The following is a 19,281-nucleotide window of genomic DNA, read 5'->3' as shown; positions in this document are numbered from 1 at the left end:
TTCAATGTTTTATTGTTTATATAAATATATTTCTTTACATGTACTTATTAAAAAAGGAAATTCTCCCAACATTTTCACTGAAAATACTGGCCTCAGAACAGCTGTTGTTGACTCTATCAGCCTCTCTGTAGTAATTTTGTCTCCTCACTCATCAATGTTGCCCTCTTCATCCTTTCTCCCCGCTCCTCTTCCTCCCCCTGTGAGCCTCCTGGTAGCTCTGCATGGCTCCGGTCTGTAGAGACTGTTTGAGACACACCTCTGCCATGGGGTTGGAAAACACAACAACACGGCCTTGTTGATATTCACCACACCAGTTAGCTTGATGTTTTTTCTCCCCTCGTCAGGCCGACACTCTGAGGTCTCTCTCTCCAAGTTCATTTCCTCTCCCTCTCCTTCTGTGTCATCCCTGCTTACCTCACTGGGGCTTCTCAGCTGGGCCTCTCTAGGCTGCTGTGTTTACAGTGTGTTTGGATGACAGAGTACACAGTTTATACATTAAACCTGATATCATTGCCATGTCGGCCACTCTTGATGAGACAGGAAAGGGACACTTTAGTTTCAACTTTTGTAAGGAGGTTGTTTTTCTGCCTGACCTAGAACACTCTGAAATGTGTTTATAAGCACTTTGGTTTTCATTTCATTTTTGTCTAATTGAAAAAGATGGTTATTTTGGTAAAATGGCAGTTTGCTGTACACAGTCCTGATTTAGAGAGCTGGGTAGGGCCATGCTCCATTTTACAGGGCTGACCTATATTGTGACTTAGAGACCACCAAGGCAAGTGTGGGACGTTGTTGCTGAGGGTATTCACCCGTGGCCTTGCATCTGTTCTGATGGCTTTTCAACTGTCAGCATCTCGGACGAGAACATCTCCCAGGAACATGGGGGTTGGTGGAAGTGAGACTACAGTCAGTGGTTATAGTTGGGTTAAAATGTTTCCCATGGCAACCCAGAGCAGATAAAGATGAGCAATGTGAGTTTTTCCTCTAATCTATCCATGCATTAGCGGATGTTCTGTGTATCACCAGAGCAAGGCTCGCTATACATTGTCAGTTTATCCTGTACCATGTATTCCATTAGCCAATTGTTCCTCTGCTCCACTAAGAGACTGTTCAATAGTGGTTCCATGGTTCCACAGCACTGTTCTTGACAAATGGAGATGGCTTGGAAGTAGTTTCTCCACTCACTGCAGGGCAAAACTCACATTGTTTTCCTGGTTTTAACAACACAGTGCGTTTCGCTAGACTGCCGGTGTGTTGGGTATGTCAGGGAAAATAGAGGGAGGCAGGTTGAGAGAGGGAGAGGAAATAGAAATGACATTCTTTCCAATGCACTGAGGACCCAGAGCCAAATCAGATATTGCAGAAAGAGGGGGAGGTGAAACACAGTGAGGGCAGAGCGTAGAGAAAAATGCCCTGCCCTCATCTAGGAGCTGTCATAATGAAACACTTATGACTGGAGTTGTGAAATCAAGAGTTGTGGAGGTGAGGTTGGTGACATGTGTCAGGAGACCAGCACACCAGATGCCCATTGATTAGACTTACCCCCCACCTTCCTGGCCCCCAAAGACCTGCTTATTTCCTGCCTCACCTGGTCCCCTTCACACCCTTTACATCAGAGGGAATGGGGGTCTGAGGTTGCCGTAAGGGGCTGGTGGAGGCTGCTGTAGGGGGCTGTTTGAAGATACTGTAGGGGGCTGTTTTTACAGGTGCTGTAGGGTATGGTGAAAGATGCTGTAGGGTATGGTTGAAGATGCTGTAGGGTGTGGTTGAAGATGCTGTAGATTATGGTTGAAGATGCTGTAGATTATGGTTGAAGATGCTGTAGATTATGGTTGAATATGCTGTAGGGTATGGTTGAAGATGCTGTAGGGTATGGTTGAAGATGCTGTAGATTATGGTTGAATATGCTGTAGGGTGTGGTTGAAGATGCTGTAGGGTATGGTTGAAGATGCTGTAGATTATGGTTCAAGATGCTGTAGGGTATGGTTGAAGGTGCTATTAGGTATGGTTGAAGATGCTGTAGGGTATGGTTGAAGTTGCTGTAGGGTATGGTTGAATATGCTGTAGGGTATAGTTGAATATGCTGTAGGGTATGGTTGAAGATGCTGTAGGGTATGGTTGAAGATGCTGTAGGGTATGGTTGAAGATGCTGTAGGGTATGGTTGAAGATGCTGTAGGGTGTGGTTGAAGATGCTGTAGGGTGTGGTTGAAGATGCTATAGGGTATGGTTGAAGTCGCTGTCAGGTATAGTTGAAGATGCTGTCGGGTATGGTTGAACATGCTGTCGGGTATGGTTGAAGATGCAGCTGTATGTAGACTAGTATATACTGGCGCTTGGTTTCTGTTTAGCTCCAGGTGAGGTTCAGTGGTGTGACAGGGGTGGAATGGCGAGATGGATGGGGGTACTCAGAGGGTAGAGGTCAGGAGATGGGCTGATGACCTGGATGATGGGAGCGCTGGTTAGGGGTGTGTGGGCTCAGCTGCAGCCAGTGTGGATTTAATCAAAGAACTGGCTCCTCTCTCTCAGGTGGGGGTGGGGCTCATCAGCCTCCTTTTCTTTCCACATCCACCTATTCATTCTTCTGTCCACCACTGGAAATCCCTTTTTAATGAAGATAAAACTAAACCAGATTTGTATCCACACAACACAAAATACCACAGCTGCTGTCAGCTAAATGAGTGTCCATTCATCAGTAACAATATTTGTGTACTACTTTTCTTTGCATGCATGCATGTAATCTGTTCATGGTTGGTCTAGCGTTGCCTTAATGCTGCGCGGACTCACTCACAACCAATTCATCATCGTCTGAATGTTACTGTCACAGAACGGTGTCACCGAGAGACATGTTCCTCAGCGTCTGCTGCATGCCATGCCCTGGTGCTGTGCTCGGTTCCCCCCGGGGGGGGGATGCGCGGCTGGCACTGCCAGGCAATCGCGGGCAACGGGGATGACTGACTGGTGGCAGCGGTTTTTACCCCATCCATCTCATTAATTAGCCAGTGATTATGTTCAATCAGATGCAGATCTCCACTTGAATGGGCCCTGTATCAAAGGCAGGAGTCTGGCGGATGGCTGCTTTGTTATGCACAGGGAGACCTAGTTATGTCAAGAGTGCCAGCAAGCGGAGCCTTGGTTGTGGTGGCAGCACAGGGGAGGCGGCGGCAGGGGTGACTGGCGGAGAAGAAATTCTACCCATCGGGCTCTGAAAGATTAAAGAGGGTTTAGGCTGAGACATGCCAGCAAGTCCCTGAGGAGCAGGGCTGCATGCGCTTTCCCCACACTGCTACAAGGAGAGAACAGATGCAGCCGTGATGAAGTAGAAACTTCAAACAGAGAGAGGGAGGGAGGTGGGGGGGGGCAGGGAGGGAGGGCGGGGGTACATTCATGCCTTTCTCTCGCCCCTTCCTCTTGTTCTGTTCTTTTTATTAATGACAGACGTCGGTGGAGGGACACGTCAGGGGGGGCGGGGGGGGGCGGTTGTGCGGTGACATCCCTGTTTGAGGTGCCTTGGGCCTTACGTTGTTCTGCTGTTGTGTGACCAGTGATGCAGTCATTGAAAGATGATTAATTTCACTGTGTAGCCTGTCTCGCTGTGTGTGTGTGTGTGTGTGTGTGTGTGTGTGTGTGTGTGTGTGTGTGTGTGTGTGTGTGTGTGTGTGTGTGTGTGTGTGTGTGTGTGTGTGTGTGTGTGTGTGAGGAAGTGGTAAGGAGGAGAAGAGGCAGACTGTGCAGTCAGAAGGTGTGTGATACTCTGGATGCCCTTCATAAAGGAAGGGTCACAGACTGAGGCGGACAGCATCACCAAGTCTCATCGCTTCATTTCGGGTGCTTTTCCTGGCTCATCGTTTTGAAAAGTTTGATAAACAGAAATTAAATGGGTTTAGACGGTTGCAGATTCAAGAAATCTTTGTTGACCAAAGTATTTCTTTTCTTCATAAGTACAACAATGAAAACACTGCACTTGCGTTCTGCCTTGCTGGTGATCAGTTCTCCCCCAGCCTAAAATGCACATCGGTAACTGGTATTTGAAGGGTCACTGGGTGCTGCTATTGTCTGGCACAGACATACAGAATGCTGTGTGGAGGATCTCATGACAAAGCACCTGTCATTCACCTGCTTTAATCTCCGCAGGTATTTCCTGTCTGGTGTTGGGTTGCATGGCGGCCAAAACCCTGCCTTCCTGTACAGTACCAGATAGTCCGAGAAACCTCTCCTCTTTCAGAGCTCCGGCCCGCTCACACAGTCTAATCTAAGATGCCAGTGCTGGACTGAGCTTGACCATTGACTCCGGATGGAGATCCAGTATCGGGAAGTGTCTGGTCTGTTACAGCATTCCTTTCTCTCTCCCATCGGTTCCGACCCACTGTGTTGCACCGTGACAGCTCCGGACGGCAGGGCTTGAGACAGGTTCTGTTGGTTGGCCTGTGAGCCGCTGATGTGTGCCCTACTGGTGACCTCTTCATGACCTTGATCATCTGGAGACCACCAGCCCCCCCCCCCCCCCCAAAGAACCCAAAGCCTACTGCACAAAGGGGACAGGCTTCATTCAGGGTCCTCTCTGGGTCCTTTCATTTTACTATCTAATCCCTCACTCAGCCTGTACCTCCAATCAGCCACGGGTCACATGGAGGGGGAGCGGGCCGACCCCATCCAATCATGTCTCTAATGATGGGATTGAAGAGGGTAGTCCCTACACCGTGGATATGCACTGAAAGGGACAAAACACAGGTCAATCAATCACATTTTTTTATAAAGCCCTTTTTACAGGAGCCCTTTTCACATAGTGCTTCTACAGACAGGTGTGTGTGTGTGTGTGTGTGTGTGTGGGTGGGGTGTCTCTACACTCCGGTAAAGCCCTGGCGTGTGTGTTTGTTCTCCAGGCGATAAGGACGTCAGTGTAAACAGCCGGTGCTGAGGTGTAGCAGTGCGGGGGTCTGAGGCCGGGCACCGGTGGACTGGTGTGACCTCCTTATGTGATGGAGCTCCGGTGTCACGGTCAATACGGCTCAAGGCCCTGCGATATGGCTCAACGCCCTGCTGAGCCGCCACATAGACCGTCTCCACTGAACTAGTTTGTTTTTGCTTTGCCCCCCCCCCCAGCAACTCCATATCTCTCAACACCTTAATGAGGTGAGACCCCCTTGAACGCAGCCACTTTCTCCGGCTCGTGTCCGGAGCTATTGTTTAAGTAATCTGCTGAGCCCCCTCCTCACAGCACGGACGTGTGTGTGTGTGTGTGTGTGTATGCGTGTGCTTGCCTGCAGACCCGTGCTCAGTCCTCTGACAGGATACTGAAGTAATGAGATATCGTTGGAAACCATGGCCCTCGTAGCAAATGGATGGGAGGAGGCCAGTTATTCCCATCCCAGCACATGCATTGTACTCAATTATTAGCTTGGCTAATTGTTAACCATAGGGGTCTTTCTTAACTAAGAGTAAATGGGGGAGTATTTCTATGCATTAGTCCATTTCCATTACTCATGCGGGAAGTACAGTATTCTAGGGAAGACAGTCCAGTGTGAACCAGGAGGGAGGAAAGGTGTGCCTGCAGCCTCCTTGCATGTCCCCACAGCTGTAACCTTGCCTGCTGATTTCCACTGTCGCCATTAAAACAATAGGACACAGCATGTAGGGCACGCTCTCCCCTCCTGAAGTGGATTCCCTGATCCTGCTTTGGCAGCCTCTCACTGTAAATGGGGGTGGGGGTAGTGTCCTTGGTATTACCCACGTTGCCTTACTTGGCTGTGTAATGAGACCGGGCGACACTTCATCATGATCCTGTCCCCTCCTGAACAGTCCACTGGCTGACCCCTGAGGCAGGAGCTCGTCTGGAGGGTACTGAGACCATACGGATCGCCTGGTGGGCCGGCTAGTCTGGTTATGTCTCCCGCAGAACCACTTGACCCAAATCACTTGATTGTCATCAGCAGGCAGAAGAGTAGAACACCGCCCACAAATATAGGCGGGCTGGCTGATGTCAGAGGGCATTTGGAAGTGGGTCAGGGCGCTGGCCTTCACCCCCCTGCCTCCCTCCGTCATCAGTTGCGGGATGGTGCCCTGGGCCCCTGGGTTGGTGGAGGCCGTGGTAGCACTGGCGCTGTCTGCGGGCCAAGTCAGGTAATGTCCTCCCCTGTGCCCGGGCAGACAGGCAGAGAGAAGGCGGGCCCGTTAATCACGCTGAGTACATCATTAGAGCCTGAAATACGAGGGGACAGGGAGGTCGCGCTCCCTCAACCTCACATGGCTACACTCACAAAGGTAAAGGGGGCAGCTGTTGTTATTGTCCAAGGACCATTTGTTTTAGTGGGCTAGCCTCTCCCTGACCAGCCTTGCCCTTAAAGTCAGGGCACAGAGGTCCAGTGTGGTGCCTTAGCTAAATGTCTGTATTATCCACTAGACTCGGAGCTTTGAGCAGTGTGGTGATGACAGCCAGGCTGGTCTCCGGTGGGACCCCAGACCGGGGAAGGAGAGAGGCAGACTGCAGCACTCTGAGGACAAACACAGCAGTAAATACAGGCGGTAATAGCTGTTGCACTGCTCGCCCCTGGCAACCAGTCAAACACATGAAAGGGCAACACAATTCTGATTGATTATTGTTGTACAAAGAGGTTATGCTGTACGGTGAAGGATTCCTGGAGGGAGAACAGCTGAATATGTATTTGACCTTCGTTTTGGTATTTTGAGTCGTTGCTGTGTATCCGGTTCCATGTAGGTCAATCTTATTAGTTATTATGAGCCATTCCAATGCTCAGATCATTCATTTGTAATAACGCCTTGGCCTTAACATGGATGTCTGCTGTGTCAACTTAGAACAGTCGGTCTCAACGGAGGTGTGTGTGTTTTGTACATGTGTGTGTGGGCAGGTATAACTAAACTGTTGTTATTGTCCAAGGACCATTTGACAGTAAAACAAGGAAAAAGACGAAGAGTGTTTTACAGTATGTTTGCTTTATTTAGATGTGATTTGAGGACAGCACTGCGAATGCATTTTAAGTTTAAGGCAAAGCTAGAGTAACTTGTTTTCTATTGTGAAAAGTGTATTAACATTTTATGTTAATGTTATTTGAATTAAATTGTTTTATGTTGTGTAAAAACCCTCTAATGTCACATTTGGGTTAAAAGTTAGAATCAGGTTTATGAGTTATTGTTAGTTTTACTGTTAAAGTTAGGGGTTTGGGATTTGGGTTAGGGTTTGAGGGTCAGGAATTAGGGTTGGTTTTAGGTTTAGTCTTCGGACTTAAGGTTACTATTTGGGTGAGGTTAGGAAAAAAATATATATAACAAAAGAAATTGTTTGAGATAAAGTTTTCTCCTTTTTAGTTGTAGTGGTTTCTTTACTTTGTAATAGTTAATATATTCATAAATTGTAATATGTTAATACAAATACATTTTTAGAAAATTTATTTTATGCATTTCAGTCATTACAGTTAGCATCTACCAATAATTAACCAAAATAATTATGTAAAAAATACACTTTTTGTTGTACATCTTATCTAATATAGTCAAATCATATTTAATTTGTCCATGTAAAAAAATATATTGGAATGCTTATTTCACTATCGGAAACGAAACTGGCAACCTATTTTTGAACTCCATTTCAACTAAACAGACAGACGATTGAGACAGTGATGCATTCACACTTTTTGCAACTTATATCCAGAAAAACATAGCTGCTGAATTGCATCTTCCCCTGGGATCGAAACATCTTTTTCGGATGCCTCCGGAACGCCTTCCTGGGAAGGTGTTCCGGTCCCATCCCACCGGGAGGAGACCCCGGGGAAGACCTAGGACACGCTGGAGGGACTATGTCTCCCGGCTGGCCTGGGAACGCCTCGGTGTCCCCCCGGAAGAGCTAGAGGAAGTGTCTGGGGAGAGGGAAGTCTGGGCATCCCTGCTTAGACTGCTGCCCCCGCGACCCGGCCCCGGATAAGCGGTAGAAGATGGATGGATGGATGGGATCGAAACAATGGTGTGGTTTGGATTGTAACCTAGTTGGAATCACACGTCTGCAACATAATGTTATTATCTACATTACATCGCTAGGATCAGGTCATTCATATCTACTGTAGATACTGAAAAGCCTGTTCATGCCATGGTAACATTACATAGGGTCTCGTTTAGCTCAGTTAATAGAGAATGGTACTTGCATCATCAGGGTTGTGGGTTCGTTTCCCACAGGGGGGTAAGTATGAAAAGTATGAAAATGTATGCACTCACTATTGGAGGCCTCTCTGGATAAGAGCGTCTGCTAAATAATTTATATGTAAATGTACTGCAATGCACTGCTGACAGAAGTGTCAGTAAGGCTCCTGTCTCCTCCAGATGATCCAGAATGCAGCTGCCAGGATAATCTCACAACCCCCACCCAAAACATAATCAGCCCTGTTTTATTTAGGCTCCAATGGCTGCCTGTTCAATACAGGATTACATTCAAGACTCTTCTGCTCACCTTAGAGGCCTTCGATGGTGAAGTGCATATACCAAGTTCTTGATGCTTTTTCCCCCACAAACATCAGACTCAAACAGCCTGGTCATACCAGCCACAACGCTGTGTAGCATTAATGACAGGGCCTTGCCATATGTGACCCCTCAGTTATGGGGGGGGGGGGGTCCCTATTCTTGTCAAGGGGGGGGGGGATCCAATTAATGTCAAGGGTGGGATCCTATTCATGTCAAGGGGTGATCCTATTCATGTCAAGGGTGGGATCCTATTCATGTCAAGGGTGGGATCCTATTCATGTCAAGGGGTGATCCTATTCATGTCAAGGCTGGGATCCTATTCATGTCAAGGGGGGATCCTATATGCAGAATGTTCTCTCAGAAAGATTATAATTATGTAAAAATATGTACAAAATATTTTGGAGCATGTACAGCAATCTAGTGCAGAATATCATACTGCGGTGCTGTCAGTATGTTATATCTACTTCTAGGAAAGTAGTCTATCAGAAGTCTATCATTCTGTAGCTAACAGGACACAGAATGCAGCTGTCTGAGGCCACGTTCTCCACTGTCTTGTTCCTGCCCTGTTCTGACCACGGTGTCCTGTTTCAGATCCTGGTGAACTCCGTCAACCAGCCTGCCGTGCTGTATGAGAATGTGGTGGTGAGTGAGGGAAGCCCGATCCTCAGAGATCTGCTCTTCAGTCCAGACCACCAGCACATCTATGCCCTCACAGACAAACAGGTATGAGCTTCAAACACACACACACACACACTCACACTCACTCTGTGTTTCTTTGTGTGTCAGACACTCAGGCAATCTCTGTGATTGCTTCCGTTTGATTTCCAGCGCTGAGCCAGCCCCCCTCTCCTCCCACACACACATTCATCCCCCCAGTCAGCAGCCCTCATCACAGGCAACGGGGCAGGGGAGTGGGTCTCTCTGTGATCCCCATTGATGGAATAATTGTCCAAATCCCTCTCTTTTAGCCCCGCCAAAGCACGAACAGAAAGGGAAATATTCCCTCTCCTCCTCTCCCCCAGTCCTCTGCTTCCCGTCTCCCCCTCTCCCTGCTCTCTCTCTCTGTACTTTCATGTGGTTTCTCCCCTAAACTGTAATTGAAGGGCCTCCTCTTGAACACTCATTAAAGACATTTCCTCCGTCATTACTGGGAGCTCCCCCCTGCACCCTGCTCCCCTTCCTAGCCTCTCTGTCTTTATCAGGCTGGAAGAAATGAATTGGTTAGCGGGGTGATGAGAGATGAAGGGCCACCAAAGCTTAACACTAAGGATTCATCTCCGAGATTTAAATTGAAACCGCTTCTTCAAAATGCACCTCTCTCCTCGGAATTGCTATTTAACACACTGCCGACTCCTCTCAGTCCCCCTTTAGCATGCTGTGTCCTCTCACTCAGACGTCTGGACGGGTAAGTTAACTTGATGGATGTCTATATCTGCCATGCGGTATTACATTCCGTGTCAGGGCAGAGCTGTACGTGTTGAGGTCTGCTTTAAGGCGCATTGGACATTGTGACACGCGGTGAGGACTGTCAAGCTCTTTGAGACCGCCTGGCTCTGTGACACTCCAAGCAGGAGCATGTATTCCTGATAAGGCCTTAGCTGGTGGACAGACAGACACATGGTTACCGTTCACCTCGATCGTATTGCCGCCATCTGCAGCCATCTTATGTCTCCCCAGAAAGTTGGCTGGGTGTCGATAGTCATTTTCCCTCAAATTATTTGGGAGGCAGGCTCCGACCAGGTGTGACGGCCTATGCCACAAACGCAGCACGCGTCCTCCGAGGAAAGTCAGCCGGCGCCATTTAAACGCCACGTTAGAGGGTTAGATGGGGGAAGTCGGAAAATTGGAAGACGCTAAAAAAGGAGAGGTAGAACCAAAAGGCCTGTACAAAAGTGAAGGTGCGGTGGCACAAGTCCTGTTATGTGTATTTGGATGAAACTCAGAGTGGTGCAGCTCACAGACTGTGTATGTTTTATTCCACACCCCTCCTCAGCTCCGCATCCCGGTAAACTCCCATGTGTCCTAATTGATAGCATGAATATGAATCTGCATCCATATGGGGCACAGGCCTTTAGTCTTGCACTGGGGGAAAGATATCTTCCTGCATTTGAATATGACAGCTTTATTTGTACAGCAGGAAATATGCAGAGCCAGATCAGATCCCTCCATTAGTCGTATAGGATCCCCAGAGAGAAGACTGACTGCTGCTAAACATAGCCTCTCTCCCCATTCCCTCATCTTGTCGGGCCTTATGTCTGAATGCTGACCTGCCCTGCCTCATCTGAGCCACTGACCAGTCTTTTTAGTTCAACCGTTACACCCTTTACCTGACCAGACATGTAGACTGAGAATGAATCCAGTGGAAAGGTTTCAATTCAAATTAATAGGGCTTTATTGGCATCAGAAGTATTTGTTAGCACTACCAAACCAACTTCATCATGTCACTGCCCAATCTTATCTCTGCTACCATGACAACCAGAATGGGGTGTTAGCTATAGTAGTGACATTCCTACCAGGCGCATAGAGTGAATATCTCAGTCACACACACACAGGTATTTGTTATAATATTTTACACAAACTGATGAGTACCGTTCAACATCAAATATTTTGGAAACACATATTTCATGTTTTATTATCCTTGCGAGGACATTTCGAAAGTACTCAACATACTCTAACCGTTTATCTAACCCCAACTGTGAGTTTTACTCTAAACTTAACCCCTAAAAAGAAAATTGCATTTTTCCTTATAGGGACAGGCAAATTGTCCCCACAAGGTCACATTTTCCTTTTATTACTCTCCTTGAGAGGATTTTTGGTACTTACAAGCATAGTAAAACCTATTCACGCACATACACACGCGCGCACGCGCGCACATGCACACACACACACACTATAGTTTGACTTGCAGCAATTTCCCAGCGATTAGAGATAATCGACTTCCATGTGTCTAAATCTTTAAAGGAAAGATAGGCTGTAATTGATACAAATGGATTCCATTTGACTGGCCCTGACATAGGAAATGGCTTAGTTCGATCACTACACTGCTGAGTCCAAGCAGAGATGTTGAACATGAAACCTTTCTTACTCAGTTTCCACCTTAGCCTGAGTTTCATCCAGTGATCACCCCAACAGTCTCCAATCCATGGGATGGCTCTTTTATAGCCCCTTTAATGCTACCGACATTCAACCATCTAGAGTAAAACAACCTTCACTAAGACGTAGCCTGTAATAGTGCTGCACGAGTTGGATGAAATATAGAAGTGCATTTTTTAACTGAACATTGCAATTATGATTAAGAATAGCCATTTTTAAACAATGTTGCGGGAACGGCGTATGTATCTGTTTATAATGTATTAGCCTTGGACAATGCCTAATTGAATAAAAAAAGAGTAAAAGTTAAAAGTGCACACTTACCGATTTTCACCATTCAGCCTGTGTGAAGCATTGTAGTTGTATAACCTAATTTAATATAAAGGCGTTTGCTACATTTGCACCTTTGCCAGTAGATAGATAAACTTTCTCAACTCCTAAGCAATATTTTTAGCCGTATAAAGTAGCCCATGTCTGCAGGCCCCGACTTTGAAGCAGAAACTGCTAATAACCATCCTGTTGTGTAGTTGACAATATCTCGGCGCCACTCATTAGCTTGAAACATACTTTGCTAGCTGTTGCAGTTTGAACTGAAACTAACATTAAGAAACCATCAAGCATTTCATGTATAAAAAAAACAACCTAGATAGCCAAGAAACATAAGTCTTACTGAAGGAGATGCACATTTGTTTAATCTTACATCGGCAAATTCTCCAGATGGTCTATATAGTGCTGTCTGTGGCTCTGACATCTGTGCATCATTGTTGCATACACATAAGGGATTAGTCCTGGAATTAAGGTATAGCACCAACAACATTTTATTTGGCTTAATACCCCCCTCAAACTGATGATGGATGGACAACATGTACCCGTCCGCTCTCATTGCTGTAATGTCAATATTGCAATTTCGATAATAATTCATTTAGAATTGCAGTGCCAGCGTGTAAGAACATTCACACATACCAGTGCGTTACACTGATCTCTGCTGTGAAGAGGTGTCTTTTCCCCCTTATGATATCGAGAATGGATGAGGGATAGAATGTGCATTATGTACGACCAGATGAGAGAAGGTTCCGGGCTGGAATTGAAGGATGTGACCAGCCTCTAATCAGTGACCACTGTCTACATGTCTTTTGATCGGCTACATTAGGGAGCCTATATAAAACAGATTTTGCTACGCAAAGCTGAATAATAAGAGTAGGCCACTTGCCAATTTCTTCCTCCACCTTAGTCACCCTCAACATTCACAAGTTTATTTTACAAAATAATATATTAGGCGATGTATTATTATGTAAAGTAGATTTCAGGGGATGTAAAGTAATGCAAAAAAGCCCTGAGCCTTGCAGGCCGAGAGCTCCGTGAGCCAGGCTCTGAGCCGTGAGAGTGTGAGCGCACCGACTCCACATAGTTACAGTGTACAGTAGTGCAGGTTGACCCGGTCCCTGAGACCTGCGCATGCCCCCGTCCCCCGGCAGTTCAACGGAAACACCCATCCACCCATACACTCCCTCAGCGCACCTGCGGCGGGGTGGGCGGACACCTCATTGGTCACGGGAGATCGTTTTAGTCATCCAGAAATGAGTCTGGGTGACCACTGACTGTGATCCTAGGATTTATTGACACCAGGCTGTGTGAAATAGATAGGTGGTGGACGTCCTCCCACCAGTGTAGGTCCCCTGGCATGTATGTCCGTGCATGTTGGGTCGATGTAAAGATGTTCTCTGGCGTTACTCTTCTCACGCCGTGGCTTTTCCCCCCGGGGTGGGTCTGATAAGACGTAGCTCGTGGCACTTAGTTCAAGCACCACCGGCGTTCATTAAGGCTGCCGGCTGTGGCTGCGGAGTGTGCACCCGGTGAGGCTGGGGAGAATGTGCGGCGTGTGTTTCCCTGTCGACGCCGCGTGCTGTACCTCTGCCGCGCAGATCACATTTGACTGATGTTAGCATCGGAGCAGGCGGCGGTGTCAGACGGAACACAGAATGAGTCTGGGATTTCAGAGCTCACAGCGTCTTGTCTCTCTGCCCGCTCAGAAAGAGGGATGAGGAGAGGTGGGGAAATTAATTGGTTTGAAGAGATTTCTCTCTCTTTCTCCCACTCCCTCCATCTCCTCTTTACAGGCTCCCCGTCCTCCTGCTGATGGAGTCAATGGGCTGCGTGCCCCTGGGGTCGGCAGCAGAGATGGGGGAGTGTCTCTCTTTTCCCTCTCCCACTCTCTTTCTTTCCTTCTTTCCCCTCTTTCCTCCCTTACTCATTGAATCCCTCTTTCCTTAGCCAATCTTGAGAGTAGGAGGAGCGCTGACTGAGGGCTATTTTCTCAGAAACAGCAGGCAACTAAAGAGATGGGCTCAAATAGAATCTCACCTCCGCTGTGGAAATGGAGTTTTCCACATAGGCAAAAATCACCAGAATCGTGCAATATAGCCTCAATAAGCTGCAAAACATTGTTTTTAGACAGAGGCTTTGTTGACAGTATCAAACCCTGAGAAAGGCTTTAGCTGTCACCAGATATGAATGGACAATATCTCTCCCTCGTGTTCTTTTTCTCCCACATATTAACATGGTAATGTAGCCTTCTTCACCATATCAGATTCACTTACCGCAGTTACCGTAGATGGAGGCATGATACAAAACATTATTGTTATACCTTCTCCCGACAAAAGGAGAAGCACAGAGTTCCAGGGGAAAAGCATGAATGTGCTTCTCAAATGGCACCCTGTACCGGTTGACTTCACTATTTTGACTGGAGCTAAACTGGTGTAATACTTGGGGAACAGGGTGCCAATTAACAGGCAGCCTGACATGACGTTTCAGGCTAGATGATGCAACAGGTTCCCAGCAGATGAAGCCCTGTCTTGGTTCAGACTTAGCAGATGCAGGAGATAGCTTGCTCCTAGCACTGCTGCTGTTAAGGTGGTTAAGACCTATCTATTCATCACCGAGGATGGGAGCATGTCTAATCCATCTGAAAATGATTAGTCTCATTCTCTTAAACATCATTTCAGTTCCTGAGGGTGTTCAGCATGTGATTGATCATCATTAGAACACAGTGTAGAGTAGCTAATGGTGTGCTACTCTATTCGTGGCATCTTTTTAATATATTTTATACCAGTTTGGGGCTAATCCAACCTACAGGGCCCTAATCTCACTGGTTTTTGTCCTTTTAGTTCGTGCGGAATAGGATGAATCTGTTTTAGACCGTGGTGTTCAAACCATCCCCCTTCTCCGTATGTAATCATTGTGCTTTCAGAAGAGTCGCTCAGCGGGGGCGAGAGAGATGGGAGAGAGAGAGCACTCTGTTTGTCCTACCTATCACCTCCTGCCTTTTTTCCATTTGTCTCTCCTCATTGGATAATAGAAATGCCAGTGTGTAAGGCCAGTGTTGTGCCTCAAACATCAAAAACTCCATTTCCCAAACTGACAGAACAATTTACCATTCCCCATATTCACAAGCAGTTAATTAAAAGTTCTGGATAGCCCATCGTACATCTCCCCACTGCAAATGCTGGGACTGGTGAAAACATAAAACTGTCCGTTTAGCTGCGAGGAGAGACATTTCGATTAGCGTGCATTGGATTTATACAAGGCTTCTCCTTCCACTGTTGGTCTGACAATAAAGAGACGTGGAGGAGAGCTAGCTGCATGCGTAAAGTTTAAACGCCTACATCTGTGAAAATGCTAACAGATTTGTCCAAAGTTTTATCAGGAGTGTTGAATAGACTGTATGAATAGTCATCCTTGACCTCATCTGTCATGTGAATGGTCTTGTTTGTAATGTACAGTATCCATGTATGGATTAACGTAAATATGATCTGGAATCAATTCCTGACTAACGTCATGCAGTGCTCGCTGCACAGGATACGGTTACCATGGAGACGGTAATCTATGCTCTACCTTAACTGTGTAGATGAATACACTCTTAGTTAAAATGTTTCCAAATGAGTTATTTGTCAAGAGATAGGGCTCTATCAAGAACCATTTGGATAGGGCTTTATAAAGAACTATTATGTAATTTTTTGTAGAACGTTTCTGGAGGTTTATTGGCAGAATCCTTCATATTGGATTCTAAGTAGAACTATATTCAGGGGATTCTACACAGGGGGCTCTACATAGAACCGTCTGCAAAACCTAGCACCAAAAAGGGTAACCTTATGGTAAGAACCCTATATTCTTCTAGCATGTTCATTTGTTAAGCTTGTATGGGAAGGCCATTGTACAACATCCACATAATGTGATGTAACTGGCTATCACAGTGGTTACACAGAGAGAGCTGATGGCAATAATGAAGAGAAGACGGCCTTGGAGCTATTGATTTTGATACAGTAGAGTACAGTGTAGAAACCTTATCCCTGTCAGCACAGGCAATTAATAGCAGCTTTTTGATGTTCTCTGTTTGATGGTGGAGTTTATTCTTTCTTCTGTCAAGGAATAAGAGAGGAAGTATCGGATGACTGAAATCTGATTTGTGAGGCGGACATCTTAATATAGTTACGGAGGATCAACAAGATCCGGTTTGGAGGAAGGAAATGTGGCACATGTTGAATTGGAGGCTGTGCCTGTGTGCTTCTCTGCACAATCAAATGGGTGTTCCATCACATTGGGGGCAGAGTTAATACAAGAAAATAGGATATTGTTTTGTCATTGAGCTTACCAGAAAAACAGACACATTATTTACCTCAAACTTAATAGCTGGGACATAGTCTCAAAGCCAAGGCTGAATTTGACCAGGCAATCCTCCTTAAAACTCTGTTTGTGTCGGTATTGCACCGTGTGGTGGGAACATCTCTTGGTCCGTTTCGTCCTTGAACCTGGTTGTCTCTTATTGATGAAGACGGTGCCCTTATTGCACTTAGCTGACCGGGGAGGCCACTTGAACCGAGTGGTTGAACCGAGTGGTTAAGACAAGTTAGAACAGTATCTAGCTGTCCTCGCTAAAGCATTCCTCCCGCAGAGCAGCTGACTACAGAGCTCTCTCACTCACAGATACCTCAGCACGGGCAGCATTGTCACCAGGCGGGATGTCCTGTACTCAACCCTTGAGGGATCCTTCTTGTTTATTAGCTCTGTGATCTCTTCTTCCCAACTTAATCACCGTCAAATTGCCACAATCTCATAATAGGAAAGGAATCACAATAGCCATGTCAGTTTCATAACCAGAGGCGGGCGGGAGAGAGACTCGACTGTGTATTTGAACCAGGGAAAGACGATATTAGCAGATCGACTGTCAGCATCTGCTTCTTTGTCATGGCTCCCTACAGAAAAGTCAAAAGGACAGAAGAGCCAGGGTCATGTTTCCCCACCATCTGAATGCAGAGCAATCAGTGGCCAGGCAGGATGATGTGATTTGTCAGGAGAGATGAAGGGCACCGTAACACAGGAGGTTTGGTCAGTTGTTGACGGCCCTCTGGCCCTCGTCTGGTCCCACATAACGGTCTGACATGGATGTCATTCATTCAGCAGGTTGTGACCGGGTGGTATAAACGACCACAGGAAGCGGTGGAACGAATCGCCTGCCCGTGCTGCGTGTTTCCCGTGCCAGACTATGTGTGGGACCGTTTGTGGGTCCTCTCCGTGCCCTCTGACACGTTTGTGGTGGCCTCCCCGGAGAGAGTGGCGCAGACCCCAGACTCGCCAGTCGCTCCCTCTCAACACTGTGTCTGTGGCTATGATATACGACCTTATTTGCCATGTTTCTTTCTATGCCCGGACAAATTCAAGACAGATGGAAAACCCCTCCAGAAGGAAAAGTTTGTTCTTGCGAAATGAAGGCTTGTCATTCCCGAGGTGGGCAGAGGGATGGCCGTGTCTGTGCGTCGGGGTTGTTTCTGAAGGGGTGCTAACTGAAGGCCCCATCCATCAGAGTCCTGTGCTCAGATAGCACATTCCATTTCGCCGCAAATTACACGGATGGGGCAATTACAGCAGGACTGCCTGGCCCGGCCCATACCCTTATGTGAAATGAAATATCAGTCGCAATTATATCTGTGTTTCTCTCCATCCTCCCCCTCATCCCTCGCTCCCTCGCTCCCTCGCTCCCTCCTTCCCGAGGCTGATTAAGATGCTCTCCATTGTGACCTAAATGAGAGAGGCTCATTTGTGGCTGTTATTTATTTGTAATAAATCCCTCCCCCTGTCCCTGGGCCTGAGATGAATGGTAGGATCCACCTCGTCGCTGCATATGCCTGCCTGCTGTAAATAGGCCAGGATGAAAGTGACAGTTTTAATATGAATAGTTGCTCTCAGTAATAGTCTCTGGACCTTTTAGTAAAACAAAGGGCTGTGTCAGGGAAGGATCTTTCTGCCTATTATTTGCTTTATAAAACTCAATAATTGAAATGTTCCGTTGAAATATTCTCTTCCCTGTATCGCCAGGCCTATTGAATAAACACTATATCTGCTCAGGCTTCTGCGTTTTCACATTCTCTGGTGTGTTGGTCCTGATATTTCTGTCCGCCTCGCAACATTGTTTGGTCACGTGTGTCCAGGGAAATGTAATGACGGCTATTTGCTGTTATTGCCTTTGTGGTAATTGGTTCAATAAGGACATAAGGACTGTCAGACGAACCGCGATCTCAGATCATCTGTTTTTTGCTTGCGCGTTTGTAGCAGAAATGACATTTGATTTCTATAGCGATGCATGGAACGGATGCATTGAACTCCAGCGCTTCTTACCACGTCCCTTATGGTCTCTCCTATGATGCTAACCAGCAGCTGTGATAGACATTAACGTGACGGTGGTATGCCTTGCATGGACTTTTATTAAACTTTGAACGCCCTCCTTTCTTACTATTTCTCTCAATTCAATTCAATTTTGTTTCTCTCAGTTTTTTCTGAAATAGAGGTCCTGCTTCATACTAGATTATCTCTAGTCAATAATTGCAGTCCTCCCAGCAGTGAAGTTCTCAATGGTCTCAGATTAAATGGATCCTGTTTGATTTCCGACACTCAATTTAGAAGTTGCCTGCAGTTGTAATGTAATACCAGTCCGGTGAGATGGTGTGGGCTGAATCTGGCTGGATGCGTGGGTTTGAGAGGAGCAGCCAATAGGCAGAAAGACAGACGGGCTGAGAAAGAGAGGAGAGAGACAGAAAGGGAGACTGCTCTGGGCAGAGGTAGGTCTGCATACTGTTACATGTGAGCAAGCACGCACACAAACACTGGGGCTTAAAAGTACTCCCATTCAAAACCATGTAATCCCAAACAGCGCATTTGAAACCTTAAATTGTTCAAAGTATATCCCCAACGTCCTAAACCTATACCTATGACCCAAATCCTAACTGTAACCCTAACTCAAAATCATTCTCCTAAACCTTAGACCCTAATCCTAATTCTATCCCAAACCCCAATTGTAACGTTTATTCTAAACCTTCCACATGGAAAACATTTCCGTGTTTTACTTTCCGTGCAGGGTCAAAATATAATTATACCTGTCCATGCTCTCACTCACTCACAAACAAACACACACACTCACACAATAATAGATTGAAATGGTGTTGTCCAGCCAGAGAATTGAAGGTTGCATTTGAGATTGCAGCCATGGGGTTGATTGAGTCCTTCATTCACTTACTCGCTACCCAGAACACATCATGAGTAAAACCATGAGGAGACAGGCCTGAGATCTATGAAGAGTCAAGTGTACGTTGGAGAAGGTGAAAGACTGCACGCCATTGTTCTCCACATCAATCTATGACGGGATACGACACAACTCAACAAAGCCACAGACACGGCCGGGG

At 46.6% G+C, this 19,281-nt stretch overlaps 1 protein-coding gene across 3 annotated transcripts in view; it reads left to right on the top strand.

The window, feature by feature from the left end:
* The window catches only part of plxna1a (plexin A1a), a 166,602-nt gene that overhangs the window by 81,287 nt on the left and 66,034 nt on the right, over nucleotides 1–19,281 (top strand). For all 3 annotated transcript variants that reach the window (XR_002197567.2, XM_010891486.3, XM_010891487.3), the window contains exon 4: nucleotides 9,053–9,184. Coding sequence is in view for 2 of the 3 variants with exons in the window: in XM_010891486.3 (XP_010889788.1) it covers nucleotides 9,053–9,184 (132 nt within the window). In the remaining variant the exon portion in view is untranslated. The remainder of the gene's footprint in view (nucleotides 1–9,052; nucleotides 9,185–19,281) is intronic.

The sequence above is a fragment of the Esox lucius genome, chromosome 12 (assembly GCF_011004845.1).
Source record: "Esox lucius isolate fEsoLuc1 chromosome 12, fEsoLuc1.pri, whole genome shotgun sequence".
In the NCBI taxonomy this organism is placed as follows: Eukaryota; Metazoa; Chordata; class Actinopteri; order Esociformes; family Esocidae; genus Esox; species Esox lucius.
The sequence above is the reverse complement of the archived record's forward strand: the minus strand, read 5'-3'. Positions and strand labels throughout refer to the sequence as shown.